The sequence below is a fragment of the Camelus ferus genome, chromosome 2 (genome assembly GCF_009834535.1).
Source record: "Camelus ferus isolate YT-003-E chromosome 2, BCGSAC_Cfer_1.0, whole genome shotgun sequence".
NCBI classification, from domain to species: Eukaryota; Metazoa; Chordata; class Mammalia; order Artiodactyla; family Camelidae; genus Camelus; species Camelus ferus.
The window spans coordinates 84,344,211-84,360,933 of NC_045697.1; the positions used below are offsets into that span (position 1 = coordinate 84,344,211).

The following is a 16,723-nucleotide window of genomic DNA, read 5'->3' on the forward strand; positions in this document are numbered from 1 at the left end:
CTAATAAAGAAACTAGTTGCCTCTCATGACTCTTTAGAGGAAATTCTTCATTAAGCCCTTTTTTATGACTCTTTTTCTACTGCCTTGGTCCCTTTTCACCGTCCTAAAATGTAAAACCGAATGAAAATAACCAACCAACTCTGGAAGTGAAGTCCGCTAAGAGTGGAACTGGACATACCTTTGGCAACAGGATTCAACTGGGTTAAAAGAAGCAGTATTCAGATTATAAAAATATTTTAGTTGCTCAGTGATCCTTCACCAAAACCAGTTGTTTTGAATACCACCTGATTGATAAGGATCTAAATAAACTGGTCACCAGGAGGCAAAATCCTGCATCAGCTACCACATTTGCATTTTGGCATTAGATAATGATCATAAAAAGAAAAACCTGAAAGCAAGATGAAACACATGGTAAAAAGGAATGTTTGCTATTAGGGGTTCTAGTCCTGATGTTCCACTGACTTTGTCACCCTGAACAAGATGATCAACTTCTCTGCCTGTCTTCTCACCTGTGAAGTGTGGTGGATAGATTAGACTGTCTCTCAGGTATAATTTATCTGTGTCCACAGGGCTCCAGGATTTCTTACTGCCTCCTCACTTTACAACCCAATGCCACCCTCTGAGTGGCATCGAAATCTTGCCAGTGACCTTCCTGTACAAGCCCAAGCTCTGTCTCCGACTCTCTCATCCTTTCAAGTAAATGGACGGGGCACCTCAGCTGTTATGGTTGTCTTTTTCATGCTTGATTCCTCACACATGTCACTCTGTCTGGCTTGCTCACACGACTGACTTAGATAGAGGATCCCAACCTCTGCATGAGTGCAGAGGAGGCTTGGGCTAGGTATGTAGTAGCCTCTATACTTACTGCAATAATGCTCTAAACGAAAAGTTGAGTTTTTAGAAACTGCCATCTATTTTTTTTTTTTTTTATGCAGGGGTGGGGAAGTGTCTATATTTTTGCCATTTTTTTTTCAAGGTTAAATAACACACACACATACACTCTCACTTCTGGGCCTGTTTAACTGTTTCTCCTCCTCTGCCGGGAATACATCCCCTCAAGTTTTCATATAGCTAGTTCTTCTTCATTGTTTATGTTTCAGCTGCACCAGAGAGACATTCACTGGTCCCTGTGGTAGATACTGCAGCAAGACTCCGTTAACCTGACACCTATTTTAACCTTTATCTAGTGACCCTTCATTTTCTGAAGAGTCAAGAAAGCTCAAAAATATATTCTCCTGACTCCTTTGCAGCTAGGGTTCCAGGTAGATTTTGCTTTCTTCAGTGAGTATATTTGAGTGAGACCTGAATTTCAAACTAACATAGTGCCTACCACATGAGGAACCCCCCACCCACCCTTTTTTTTTTTAACATGGATCCAGAGGGTATAATGCTGCTGTAGAGATGGCAGTTTTGGCCAGACTATGCTGTGATGGTTGATTCTGGAAGGAGGAGATAGCTCAGTGGCCTTCTGATTCTGGCCTACATGGAAGTTCCCATTGTGCACCAGATCTGGTTTGGTTTTGGGATTCATTCCTGGGGTCATTCATCCACCCCCTCCAATGATTTGAAAGCACCTAATTACATTCTTTTCTGCTTCAAATAGCTATAGCAGTTTCTGTTATCTGTAATTGAACTACATTAGGCAAAGTGTTGGCAGGCAACAAATTCTCAAGACTAGGAATTTGGTATTAGACAGTTGGCTTTGTTGGGTTTGCAGGCAGAAGGGAATCAGGTTTCCAAGAGAGCAGTGGCTCTCAGTGTTTGGTCCCTGCAGCAGTAGCATCTGAGAACTTGTTAAAAATGCAAATTCGTGCGTCCCAACACAGACCGACTCAATCAGAAACTCCGGGAGTGGGGCTCAGCCGTCTGTGTTAAAATAAACCTTCCAGATGACTCTGATGAGTGCTGAGCTGTGAGAACCACTGCATTAGGGATTGGGTGTTAGTAATCAATAGCAAGCAATAGCCATTTAAATCCTCACTTGTGGTTACGCAGAAGGAAATCCCTTTTGGTGGACTCTGTGGTGGCCACTGTATTGCAGTGAGGTGCAAGGTGGGCTGGCTGTGGCCAGTGGCTTTGGAGGGATCAAAGAAAGCAAATAGAGTCTCTGGGCTTTAAATTTTGGGGTCAAGTCATGGTCAGAAGAGTAGAGAGTTTTTATGGCTCTCCTAAACCATTCTATTTCTTGAAGCACTAATGCAGGTGAAACCCACACAATCTTATTCTGCAGGTCGCTGAATTACAGTGTAGGATGAAATCACAGACTTGCCATGTCTCTTATGTGTAAGTCACGGCATTGATTAGGAGCGAGTGGGGCACCAAGAATGGAACTGAGACATTTGAGAAGATGCTGGTAACTACACACATCTCAGACCATTCACTCCAAAATATGTCTCTATAGTAACATAGTGAATATACTTTAACAGTGCCTATACTTTACAGTCATAGTTCGTTTTTCTGATTATAATTACATATTATTATATAATTTTGTGATCATCAAGCACCTAACCAGTTCTCCATAATATTAAATTTAATTTAATTTGGCAAAGAGCTGTAATACAAATGTTAATATTAGTAATGAACCATGCTGTGTCAGACACAACAGACAAATTGTAGATTATGCCTTCTTCTCTTACAGTTCAATTATTCACTTTATTTACTTTTGAAAAATTTTAATTATAGTTGAATTCCTTCTTTCATCTGTACAATGAATATTTTGTTGTTGTAATCTTAAAAACTCAGCTTCAGCTTGTCTTAAGTGTCATTAAAGTTTGATTCATTCACTTCTAAGAACACTGGAAACTCAGGATGGGAAAGGAATGACCTTAAAAGTTTTCCACTTTTTACCAGCTATGGTAGGAAGTTACTTAAAATGGTCAACTACTAACAACAGCTAATATTTACTGGGGACGTATGAACCAGGAACTCTGATCACTACAACTCTGTGAGATAATGATAAGTTCTTTCATTATCGTCCTTTAACAGATGAAGAAACTAAGGCACAGAGAAGTCACAGATTTGCCTGAGATCAAGGAGATGGAATCTGAACCATCTCTCTCTAGACTCATGTTCTCAACCATCATACTGTATTCATCAAAATGAAAGCTGACAATGAAAATGTATCTCCGTGGCTCTTCAAATGTCTGGCTCTGTGACTAGTTAACAGGCTGTTTTATTCATTTCATTAACTATTAAATTATTTCTAGCTTCTTAATCACTTTAAGGAAAAAGAAAGCATAATCTTGTTGACTGAACTGAAGGATCATGAATAGTATTTCATGCTAGATCACAGGCTTTCTAATCTGAAATTTCCAGAATCAATCGATTGATTCATTCATTCAACAAAACAGTAAACCAGGTTCCTGTTAAGTGATCACTAAATGGTAGCCATTATCATCATTATTATCATTGTTATTATTACTCAAGAACTAACGGTCTGATGGAGAAGACATAAGTAATTGAAATACATAGTTTTTTAAGTGCAACAACACAAGTATGCTGGTAGTTTGCACAAGGGATTCCTAACAACACAATGATAGAGAATATAACTACACATTTAATTACTGTTTTTAGTCACACGTAATAGTTAATTTTGTCTCAAGTTGACTAGCCACAGGATGCCCAAATTAAACATTCTTTCTGGGTGTGTCCATGAGGGTGTTTCTGGATGAGATAAGCATTTGAATCAGTGGACTCAATAAAGTAGATTGTGCTCCCTGATGTGGGTGGGCACCATCCAATCCACTGAGGGCCTGCATAGAACAAAAGGCACAAGAAGGAGGAATTTCCCCCCTTCCGCTTCCTACCAGTCTGCTGGAGTTGGGATATCTCATCTCTTCTCAGGCTCTTGGACTGGGATTTCAACCATCGGCTCCCTGTTCTCAGGCCTTTAGACTCAGCTGAACCACACCACTGCCTTTCCTGGGTCTTTAACCTGCAGCCAGAAGACTGCTGGACTTCTTAGCCCCCATAATTGTGTGAGCCAATTCCTCAGAATCTTTTATATATTTATAAAGTCACCTACTGGTTATTTTTCTCTGGAGAACCTGACTAATAAAATTCCCTGTTTTTCTAAAGTCAAAGAGAATCATTCCTGAGTTTTATCAGTTACTTACTTAAGACAAATGATAACCCTTCTTTTATTCAACTATTTCTTATTATGAAGTCTATTTACACAACAAAAGGGACACACTGGGACACACCTGTGGAAACTTTATGGGAATTAATACATTTATAAAGTGTACAGTCTCCTTGAAGCCCATAAAGCATGTGTGGAAAATAACACACTTGGGTAAGGTACATTTATAAGGGTCATTTAAAAATCATTGAATTTCATATTTTTGGTGAAAGCCTCATGACAAAGGTTTATATTCGGCCTGTGGCAAGGTCTCTGGTAACCCAGCGGAAAGCAGAGACACGTGGCTACATGGCTACACAGTTTGCTCAGCTGTATAATCTCCATACAAAACGGTCACGCAAAGGCCTTCTGCCTGCCTTGGGCACCAAGTGTCAGTTCTCAAGAGCTAGAACAGAAATTACAGAAACAACTTCTGATAGTCAACTATTAAGAAAAGGCTCCTTATTCAGAAAATTATTTATTAAAATAAGTCTGAAAACAAGGGCAAACACTGAACTTGGTCTTCCGCAGAACGTCAGATTTTTCCAATTAGCTTCAGTGTTTTAGAGGGGAATTTTGTTATGTCACTCCCTCATGTTCACTTAGTATAAATGTTAAATGTTTTTTCCTCAGTGATCCATTCTTTAGGGAGATTACTTTCAGGGATGCTCAGTCAGGTGTTGTAAGTTCTCCTTAGCAGTCCCCGAGCCCTATGCCTGCACGCCTGCTGGGGCACTCTTCTGTGCAGAGCAGTCTGGGTCCCGCTTTTTGAATAAAGCCACTTGGACAGCCATCACATTACACTTTACAGAAGACTAACATCTCTCTTCCCCACGTTTAACACATGCAGAAAATGTGTTTTTAAAGAAAACCCCCCACACAATTAGTTTACAAGGCTGTTAGAAAATATCGTTCTCTAAAAAGGAAGGGAAACCAGATGAGAAAGATGAGAAAGAAATCTGCTAATACAAAGAGAGGTGACTGTTCGACTCAACATGTGGAACCAAATCTTAGAGAGAAAAAAGAAGTGAATAAGGCATAGCAGGACTACATTAGTATATTTTCTTCAGTAACTATATTAACATTTTCCTTCTTTCTAACATTATATAAATGGATTCCTTCAAATCTCTATAGGGAAGAGGCACCAACTATAAAAAACTTGAATAATGAGCATATGGTTTTTCAAAACCATATAAAGAAGGCAAATGTCAAGATTCCAATAAAGTACGTATATGCTTAAAAGTAAAACTTCAGAGAAAATGTATGGCTGCAACTGAGACTAATACACACAGATTTGGTTAACATCTAGTTAGTATATAAGAAGCTCAAGAACAGTGCCATCATACTTTGGAATTCAGGCTACCACTGGAAGTAATCCTCTAGTAAAATCAAAGCAAAACAGGTCATATTAGCTTGTCAAATGAAAGTAGGAAGAATCAAACATTACATCTTGCAGTGTGGAAAGGATACAGCCCAGTTCATGTTATGACATCTATAAAAATGAATGCATCAACTGCTAGTGCACAGGAGGTCCAAAGGACCCAAACTGATTCAGAGTATTTCTAGCACCTTTTGAGGAGGAAGGTGCCTTCCTGGATGCCTTAAGTTACTACAGTTCAGTGACACTAATTATCAAGATCATAGGGTCAACTCCTCTTTATTATTATCTGCTCAAAATTTTCCATTTATAATTTGACTATTCATGTAGATTTCCCCCAAAAGTGAGGGAATGTGATGATCATCTTGATATACGCAAGTGGATCTACACTCTAACACTGCCTGAGGCATGAGAGATTTGGGTCAGGTGTCAGGCTCAGCCCCTCACTGCTGTTACCTGCAGCAACCACATGCATGCCCAATCAAGAGGGGTCACGTGAAGCTTCTGGCTCTTAAGGTTAAAGTCAAGATGAGGTATAAATTCCGTCCTAAGAAGTCCTGCCTAAGTGGTCAGCTCCTCCCTCTCTCGCTATTTTGATATGGTAGAAATTTCAGGATCACATCAGGGTCTCAGTCTGCTTTTAGATACATTACTTCTGATGAAAGAAACTGCTGTAAAGTAGAAGGTACAGGGACTGGACTGAATCAGCACTGACTCCCTGACAAAATTAAGAAGATTATTTAAAAAAACTACCCTAATACCTATTTATTTACTGTTCTAAACAAGAGAAGGTGGCAGAAAAAGGCAATCAATCAGACATTGTTACTTAACTTAACTGGACATCTTAACTAACAACTTTCTAATAACCATAACCAGGTCAGTTGGGGTTATTTTACTTCTATCTCAGTAACTTGTGACTAAGGATTATTAAAAGGTATATGGCAAAATGCTTGTTTAAGGCCTTCTTTCTGCTGCACCCAATTTTGAGTCAAGAGAAAATTACATTAAAAAATAGATTTAAAATGAGTTTTTTAATCTCAAGTAAAGCAAGGGGAAAAAAAGGATTCTGAATTTCCTATCAACTTTGTTATATTTTTGTTATGACTAAAAAACTTTTTGGAACAGGGGCATAAATATTTAGTATACTTAAAAAACATTTTTAAATTCTCTTAAGAACTAATTTCTAAAAATAAAAATTAAGAAGTATTTGATGGCTTTTCAATTTATTTTAGGTTTTAAATTGCAATAAATCATCAGACATGTGACTAAGACAGCAATTTTGGTAATTGCTGGACGACACAGGCACCTGTATAGTGGGGGCTGCAAAGGAATTTTTATTAGGTTGACAGAAAACAAGAATTGAAATCAGTTCCTGAATCTCAACCAATTTAAATGAATTATTTGACCTACAAACTATGTAATAATCCTAAATTTCACAATGCAGCTGCCAGAAATCTATTTTCCAAATGGAACAACAGATGGTTTTGAACAATACTGCAATATAGCAATTTTCAGTTTTTCCAGTGTTTTTCTCTTGCTAAAATTATAAACATAATTGTGAAAATAATTTTCAGATTTTTCTGAGACTATGCTATTTTCAAAGTGAAAAGCAAAGTTTAATATCCCAGTGGATTTTTTTTTAGCTTTACCTTTAAAAATGTCTCTATTTGCTAGTTTTTATTTATCTGAAACTACATATGGCAGAATGTAGCCTTGCCCTCATTTTAGAGCTAACTTAATCCCACAGTGCCTGCAAGCTCTTCAGAATGTACCTCTCCTTGTGATAACTTTCAGCTCACAGTATGCAGTTAGTTCAAAACTTTATCACTCTAGGAGGATTAGACAAATGGGCCAATTAAGCCTGATGTGGGAGATACTTTAAACCTCTTAACTTCTTAAATAATTGAAAAACTCCTCATTCTTCCAAACATCACCATGAACAAAATAAATACAGCCAATTCGAATGAGGCTAACCCCAAAAGACACTTCACCTTTCAGATGAAATCACCTCAAGTTCCTTCAACTGTTCTTGGCAAGATGACTCAGCTTCCTACTTGGTGATCTAATCAATAAAGTGTACAAGTCCTCATTCTTCCTCCTTCTCTCTGAGCTCATTCTCTCCAGGGCTGTGCAATGAAGTGTGGGCTCTGGGTCTGGACTGCCTGGATTTAGGACTGGTGCCATCACTCCCAGTCTGGGTAGGACAGTCTCAACTCTCAACCTCTAACTCCATTTTCAAAATGCTAATAATACTGACCTTACAGGGTGGCTGTGGATTAAATACACTTAGTTCACACACACAAAGAAAGTCAAACACGCCAGGTATATGTTAAGTGCTTAGTAAGTGTAGCTAGTCACTATTATTATATCCCTTTTCTCTTGTCTTGGCCAAAGAAATGTCTCTTTAGTGCCTCAGCCACTTCAAAGTCCAGCTCTCTTTCCGTCTTGCCGTGTTAGTCTCACACTCACCCTAGATGTCCCCCTTTGACCAAGAATACGTTGGCTCTCTTGCTTGTGAGCCACCCCTGCTCAAACACACAGCAAAACAATAAAAAAACTTCACAGAATTCAGCCAACACCCTTCTCAGCTACTTCTCTTTCATACAAAACCTACATTCTTCACATAGTCTATATTCATTTCCTCAACTTTCTCACCATTTACTCTTCCCTTTTGCAGTTGCACTCCTGAAGCTGCCTTTTCAATAATCACCACATCACTGAACCCAGCAGCCTTTTCTCAGTCTTATTTCTCAACCTTTCTATGACAATTGATGGGATCTCCTTCCTTTCAAACTGTTCCACTTGCCCTTTGTGCCACTGCTGTATCCCAAGTCTGCCTCCCTGCTGAACCACCACTTTCCTTAGCTGGTTTCTCTTCCTATACCTTCCACCTAAATCTCTAGAGTTCTGCCCTCAGCTTTTCATATCTTTCTGCACTCTCCCCCAACTGCTCCATTCCCATCATTTCATGATCACGGGACTCCCCCATATCCCATGATTAAACTTCCAAATCGCCGCCTCTAGTTCTGACTACCAGCCCCTCACCACTCCAGTCCTGCCCTCCCTAGTTGTTGATGATGCCCATTTGGCTGTTCTATCAGCACCTCAAACTTACCATGTTCTAAATCAAATTTATCCATTTTCCTTCTTAATGTTTCCCCTTTTATTAATGAATGGGGCTCTCATTCTTAGAATTACCTAGGTCAGAACATTGGATTCATCACTGACCTCTCTCCCTAATAGCTCGTCACAGAGAAGGCAGTGGTTATGTGCATGTGCTCTGGAGAGACACTGTGTGAGTCTGTATCCTCACTCCCCACTTCCTGCCAGTGTGACCTTAGGCAAGTGTGACCTTAAGAAGCTTGGCTTCTCCATCTTCAGCGTGGCCTTCACAGCAGAGCTGTGCACTTTCCATGAGAAAATGGGTGTAGGGGCACAGAGGGTGAGCATCTGGCTAGCCATGACAATGATGACAAAGAAACAGAATCTCAGTGATCCATTCATACCCTTCTCATTCCTTACGTGACTCTCGTCACATCTCACACAGACTTTATCTACGTGGCCTCAAGTAAATTTAAACTCAGAGGTCCAGCCTTGGTTGTAAATGTGTAAATGCCTTAAACGTTCATTAATCTCAACCGAGGCAATCTCAGTCAAGACCTAGAACATGTGACATTCTACTTCCATGTCCATGTGCTTTTCTCACATAGCATCCTAAATAAGAATGTAATGAGAATTCAGGAACTGATCTTATTTGAACCCAATTTCACATAACATTCCATAAGCCATATGGTCAGAAATTAAAATCACTCTCAATTCTTGATAATGAAGAACACGTTATCAGTATCAAGCTATAAAATCTTTATTGTCGTTACTCTAGCCAAACAACTGCCTTGCAGTCACCTGTCCACACTTTCCCAGGAACTGAAAACTAAATTTAATTCTGGCTTAAGAAAGATGTAAAGATTATAACAATTATTGGAAAAAAATCAGAATCATACAATGTATTGCAAAATCAGTATGTTATTATCTTGTGCTCTGTGTTACCAGTGACTTGGCAGCCCTGTAAGAAAGTGGACGTGGTTAAATACTTTTATAAATGTCTATCCAAATATTTACCACATTTAATTAAATATCTAGGGGACCATTACCAGAAGAAGCAGTTACTGGAGAGAAGCATGATTTTTATTAGTTAGCTGCCTGTAGTTAGTCATTTTTATAAAGAAAAAGGAGGAGGATTACCGCTAGGGACTGGAGCTCTCTTGTTTCTTCCTCTGCTGCTGAAGCATGATAGGACAGAACCTGCAGGGTAAGAAAAGAAGAAACGCAGGTTTACAGGAGAGGACTGCCAAATGGAGACTACAATTTCAAGCTTGGGATTTTGCTAAAGCTTCCCGCAGAGATAACTAGACTCCTCAGAATGCCGTATCTTGTTTGCTGCTTTCTTTAACAGAAAGAAAACCCCAGATTTTGATTCAATTGCTTATTTTGGAAACAAAAAGTTATACTCTCTATGTTCAAAGAAAACACTTATCACTTTTATTCTGACATTGTTGATATAACAAACATATTATTTATAAGCCATACTATTAGCTCAAACTTGGCATAAAATTTATTTTGTGTTGCTTTTAAAAACAAATACTGACTTCAGTTATTTTGACTTGTGCACAGAATTAAGAAAAAGATCTTTGTATAAAGTGACATTTTTAGCTTTGCTATTTGGAAAGGAAGTAGTCTAGAAGTGGCTCTCGGATTAGGCCTGTAACCACTGTAGAATTCCTAAGGAAAAACTGCATGGCTGAGATATAATGTCACACAGACTCAGGGATCCCTTTATACTCATAGGATTCAAGAGCTGAGAACAGGGCTGGCCTATAAATCCATCCAGGAACAGCGGACACCTACGCTCAGGGATTCTCACGACCTGGCTGCGAGCTCACACCCAGTGAGGAGACAAGAGGGCCCAGGACCCAGCTTTCAACTCCTAGTACACTTTCCGTTAACCTCGTGGAGTAAGTTATAAGAAGATAGTAAATCAGGTTTACTATCTTCTCATACGATTTAACATGAGACTCATTAATTCCCATTTTCAAAAGTGATAGCTACTAAGTAATGGGATAATATTTTAGACATTCTTTTAAATCAAAGTAGTGGCTGCATTTAAAATGGTCTATCATATTTTTAAAAATATATTTTTAAAGCCCATTTTTAACAGAGTCGACACAGATTTACTAAAACCCCCAAAAGTTTTAAAATCAATGATAACAAGGTATCCCATTTTCAGACTTTAAATGGGGAGCCAAGTAATTCAGCAGCCCAAACTAGTTGTCCATGAACCATGTTTTAAAATTTTAAGCAATTTAAAATCTAAAGCCAAATGGTACACGTCTACCATCTTGTGATTCAGAATGTAATAATATCATGCCACATGGGATCTGTCTTAGCATTGGAACCCATTAATCATGAGAAACCTCAGGAAACTTGGAGCTGCTATCTCCTGTTCCTGTGAAACTGACAGGTCACAGCTGCTAACCCGCTGACACCCCAGAGGTGGTTTGCTGAGAAAAGCTAAGACTGTGACCATGACTTAGTCTTACATAAATCCGAGCACTGCAACATGGATAAACGAATAAAGAAATAACACAACACTGTAAGTTCCACAAGTTAATTTTATCACACAATGAAGATAAAAGCAGCACCCTACTCATCGGGTTGTAGAGATTACTTGTTTTAGAACAAGTGAGAACAGAGCAAGCATTTACCAAAGGCTAGCTATTATTGTTGTTGTTTTTCTGTCATAGTGATCATGTCTTCCAGGTCAAAATAATTCCCTGTCATAAGGAAATAGGAGTGGTTTGTGTCCCTAGCTTTTATCTAATGCTTCCTAAGAAAAATTTTTTCAAGGTTAAACCTGTGATCATAGGTATGACTTCCTATAATGAACTGAAATTAAACACACCATGTGAAAGCCTAATTACTCATATATTTAACTGAAGTAAAACTTCAGTGCAAAAATAGAAATAAATCTCAATTGGGAAAATATTTGAAGATTTTGAACAAAATGATATGGTACCTGAGACTTGCTTCAAAATTATCAATGGATTAACAGGGAAGAAGAATGCAGAGAAGTGAAAAAGGGTATGGATGGAATGAGAGTAGCCATGGATCCTTAATTATTGAAGATGGCTAATGAGCACATGGGGGCTCATTAAACTATTCTTTCTACTTCTGTATATGTTTGAAAAATTCCATACTAGAAAGCTTTTTTTAAAAAAAAAATTTCTAATCAATAGCTGGCTTAGATTCATTTCTTCAGTGCAAAACCATGGAAATGGCAAAAAATTAAAAATTAAAGTCATGCACATATGCACACATGCACACACGTACACATATGTATATGAGCAGATAAATGTAATTTGAAACATACGTATATGTGTGTGTGTGTGTGTATATATATATACACACACACACACACACATACATATATTTGAAACTGAGATTTCCACTGGTTTATAATACAAAGTCTCTTATGTAACACTACAGCAAAACTATTAGTTTTATATATATATTCATGGTGGAAAGTGAAGTGTACCATCTTGGTTATTGGTTAATCTTGACTTATGCATATCTTTCTAGCTCTTGAGTTTAACTATTTTTTCATTAGGGATTGAAGGAAAAGTTACCATCCATATCCCAAACATTGATTCCCAATAATCTTGACTAGGTAAGTGTAGGCAAACATTCAAATATATTTCACACTAGCGTTTGAATGACTAAGTAATGCCCTATATGAAGTCCATTTCCCCAAACTGGTCTATGATGTAAGAAATTCCTGTGTTACAGGAAGTGAACATTTTCAGGCAGTTAGTGAAATACACTTGGAAAGGACTGGCCCCACTTAGGTAGGATAGTCCTACTGGGGAAGGAGGTCAGTTCCTCAAGCCAGTGGTTCACATTCAGAATCAGCTGGGGGAGCTCTGTAATCATGTAGACTCTCAGCCTCTTCCCAAGACTTACTGAATCAGAATTTTCAGAAGCGGGATCCACAAATCTGCAGTTTGAAAGTCTCCCCTTTCCTCATTTCTGATTCTGAGTGTGTAGGATTTCTGTGTTTGTTTTTTATAGTGTGTGAACACAACTGCTCATGAGGAGAGACGGGGAGGCTCAGGCAATGGGGAAGGGACAGATGGTGGCAGCAGACATCTGTGTGAAGGGATTATTACGGTCAAGGATTGCTTTCTACCAAAAACAAGCAGAGGACTGAAGGGACAAATGGCTTGAGTTCTGGTTTGGTGATATGACCTTTGACAAGTTTCTAAAATATTCTGGGGTCTCAGTTTCATCAGCTGTTTAAAAGAGGAAATAAGGATCTGATCATCTAAATCATGATTCTCATGAGGATACAAAGATATAACAGACAGACACCAAGTGTCATTACGAGAAAGAGGTGCAAGCTGAGGGGCCACAGAGACGGAGAATTCCTGTAAGTGTCAGCCCACCTCTAACGTGACCATCTGCTTGGCCATGGCTCTCTCCACTGCTTCGTACATCTGTGTGTTCTGGATCCCCAAGCCACAAAAGATGACAAAAGCTTCCAGAAACTGTTCATCGTTTCGGTTGAAAGGCTTCACCTTGCCGGTAGTCTCTTCCATTTTATTAACAAGTTGGCAAACTCCTATAACAATCCAAGAAATTGAGCAAATGTCACTACTCATTATCATACTTTTTACTGACTTTCACAAACACCTCCCTTCCCGAAGACTGTTATACACTTCTTTCTTGGGACTGCTTACCATCGCCAAACATGCAAACGAATCTTCACAAACATAAGCTAGAAAAGTTAACTGAATGCATTTACATAAGAACTTGTTTCACAGAGTCTTAAATGTATGTTGCCTGTGTTCAAAAAATCCTAGAGCGCTATTTTCTTCCAGACTTGGTCTCAAATTCTACATCAGTTGAGTCCCCAAAGACAATTTGTCCTTTGAAGACTAATTGGATTTTTGTACACTTGCCAAGAGAACAATTTTGATGCACATCAGAATTTTGGGTCACACAGACTGTCTTCCCTTACTGAGAAACCAGAAGTTAAAAAATACAATTACATACAAATAGAAACAGGCAATTCATACAGACCATCTCAAATTTCAAATATGCACCTCTGCATCCAGGAGAATGATATTTGCAGATCATTTCTGATACTGCAAATAAATGCCCATAGAAGTAACTATTTACTTAGAGAGAAAAGCAGAACTAACCTTTGAAGAAAATCATAATATAACCTCCAAAGTCCTGGCCTCTCTTAGAAAGTCAAACATATATAGCCAATATAAGTGTAAGATTACATCAAATCTTTTTTTAAAAAATTTTTATTGACATATAGTTGATTTACAATGTTGAGTTAGTTTCAAGTGTACAGTGAAGTGATTCAGTTATACACAGATATTCTTTTTTAGATTATTTTTCATCAAAGGTTATTACAAGATACTGTAGTTCCCTGTGCTATACAGTAGGACCTTGTTGTTCATGTAGTTTATATACAGTACTGTATATCTGTTAATCCCAAACTCCTAATTTATCCATTACATCAAATTTTTATTGAACTACTTGCTCTATGGGATTTTGAGCTTACTGGTTTCTGAGAGGAGTCTGGTGACCTCCTACCTCTGGGTAAAACAGTGCTAGTAAAGTCCTATTTCTTCTACATCTGTAATAGAGACTTCCACCATGTGCCCACTGTGGGGTAGGTGTTGTGCTTAGAGCTTTAGGACACATATGAACTCTAGTCTGCACAATTTACACTGTGTGACATGCCCATTTTATAGATGAAGAAACTGAGTCTCAGAAAGGATAAGTCATGTGCTCCAGGCCACTTAGCTAGTATGCTTAGGTCTAAAATTCGAACCCCAGCTCAGCCTAGCCCCATAGGCCAGTTCATTGCCACACTGCTGGGCTGAGCTCCTTACCCCACTCAGTTCATTGCTGGCAGTTCCCTGACTGCATCTTTCTCGCCCACACCTTTGCCTATGCTTTTGCACTGGCTTGCACTGCTCCCTACTGCACTCTCCTGTTATCTAGTAGATTCCTACATTCCCTTCACAAGGAGATCCCAGAGGCCCCCACTTCCAGGGTGAGGCAGGCACGTCTCCTTTCTATCCCCTTAACTTTATTGCTTGGAGTATCATGGTGTATTTTATTTCTGTCTCTCTAGACTGCACTTATCTTGGGCTTAGAGATTTAATTTTTTCAGTTCCACTTCCTTAGCTAGCAATGCCCGGCATACAACAGGACTCAAAAAATGTTTACTGACTTAATGAAAGAACGCAGGACTGTGGCTCTGACCCAAACTACTTTCCCATGAAGACCATAGCCTGTTATCTCTTATTTTTCCTGGAGCACAGAAGGATTTCAGAGTCCATGATGATGCCTGGTTGCAAATGAAGTCCCTTTGTTACCACTGATGTACACTGTATTTTTAACACTATAAAGTATCTGTATTCTCATTCTGCTCTTTTTTTGTTTGTGGGAGTTCTCCTACTTTAGACAGTAAAGTCACCCTTATCTATCTGTATTTGTACGACAGAGATTACGTCTCTCACACTTATTCCATTATTAAGAAAAACTTTAAGCAAAACATAATGAATTTGGACACTGCAAGTAAAAACCATGACTAAATGGCAAATGGCATTCAGTATCTTAAAAGACCATGTTCCATGTATGGTAAAAATGCAAGGGTTATGTCCTCCATCCTTTGTAAATCCTCAAATTATAAACATGGAGCTGTTTATATAGCCTGGCTATCTCTCAACTCACATTTTTTTTTTGTCAGTCACATGTTCCATGCCCTTATCCTTCACAATGTAATTGCTTTTCAATTTTTACTAAAGTTTTCTCCTACTTGGTAGCCACTTTTCATAAATAAGATTTTTCTTTTCACCACTTCATAAGATTGACTGCATGTATGGGAAGGAAAAGATGACCAGGAGGGCTGGGACGTGGCCATTAGGCAGCCTGCCAGGCTTAGGATTGAGCTAAGTAACTCTCTCCTGGACAGCGGATCACATCTGTCTCAGTCAAAAGTCACTGAATGAATACATTAAGCGGTATTAATGAATACCTTATAAATCTAAAGGTAATGAAATGGAATGGTAAGTGTATAAATAGGAAGAGTAGGCTGTAACAACCACAGCTCAGAATTGTCTATGTCACAATCCAACCCCTATGGATACAGATATGCAGACACAGAAGCAAGAAAAGGGGGGAAGACAAATTATCTAACCCTTTAGGCATGTAATTTAATTCTTCTTTGAAAGCAGTCATATTTACACAGCATTCATAACAATCCTGCTGATCTCTTCACACCTTTCACAAAATTTAATTGTATCAAACAAAAATACTCAGGTTGGGGGGAAGAAAAGCTATGAAGAAGAAAAATGTTTATAACAAACAGGGCTCTTTGTTTCAGAAAATGTAAATCTTGAGCTCATTTACAGATAGTTTTCACAATTTATTCATTAAAGATCTGGATGAGTGGATAAAAGGTATGATAATGAAATTTAAAACTCATCATTTGAGATGCCACATCTACTGTAAGTCATATAAAATCAGAACCACATACATAAAAGAATGTAGTTATTCCAGAACCAAAAATAAAACAAAACCACTCAGTGAAAACCAATCAATATATACAATCATAAGAAAAAATATTCAAAAACATATTAGGAGAAAACCAGGAAGTAGTACAGTTAGGTAGCAAAATATCAGTGTTACTTAAAATTAATAGAGTTCAGAAATACTTGTACAGACATTACTTCATGTGGTCATCACAGCAGCTCTGAGAGCTAGTTGGCACTGAAAGCATCTCTGGAAATTATGCTGAAGGGAAGAGACTGTTTCTAAAAATCACACAATTATGCTTCCTTTTCTATAATTCCAGGGATCAGATGTTGCTACCAACCACAGTTTTCCTCCTGGTTTCTTGGCAGAACAGGGGGTGAACTCTTCTATCCTGCCTGTAGACCCATGTCCTCTCTACCACACAGCATCCATAATTAGCATCCTGTCTTGTTAATATGTTAAGGCCTGCCCTTACACCTTATCACCTATCTTGCAAATATCTATTTGTACTTATCACTTGTCAATTATCTTTATTTAGAGAGGTTTTTCTGCTGTGTAAAATAATTTCTCAAATAACTGAGTCATCTTTTAAGTTTTCAACTATAGTGTCT

At 38.4% G+C, this 16,723-nt stretch overlaps 1 protein-coding gene across 5 annotated transcripts in view; it reads right to left on the minus strand.

Annotated features, from left to right (window-relative positions):
- PDE5A (phosphodiesterase 5A) overlaps positions 1–16,723 on the minus strand; it is a 215,607-nt gene that overhangs the window by 37,828 nt on the left and 161,056 nt on the right. For all 5 annotated transcript variants that reach the window (XM_032462551.1, XM_032462570.1, XM_032462568.1 and 2 more), the window contains 2 exons: positions 12,995–13,170; positions 9,738–9,797 (listed from right to left, as the gene is read on the minus strand). In XM_032462551.1, coding sequence (XP_032318442.1) covers positions 9,738–9,797; positions 12,995–13,170 — 236 coding nt within the window. The remainder of the gene's footprint in view (positions 1–9,737; positions 9,798–12,994; positions 13,171–16,723) is intronic.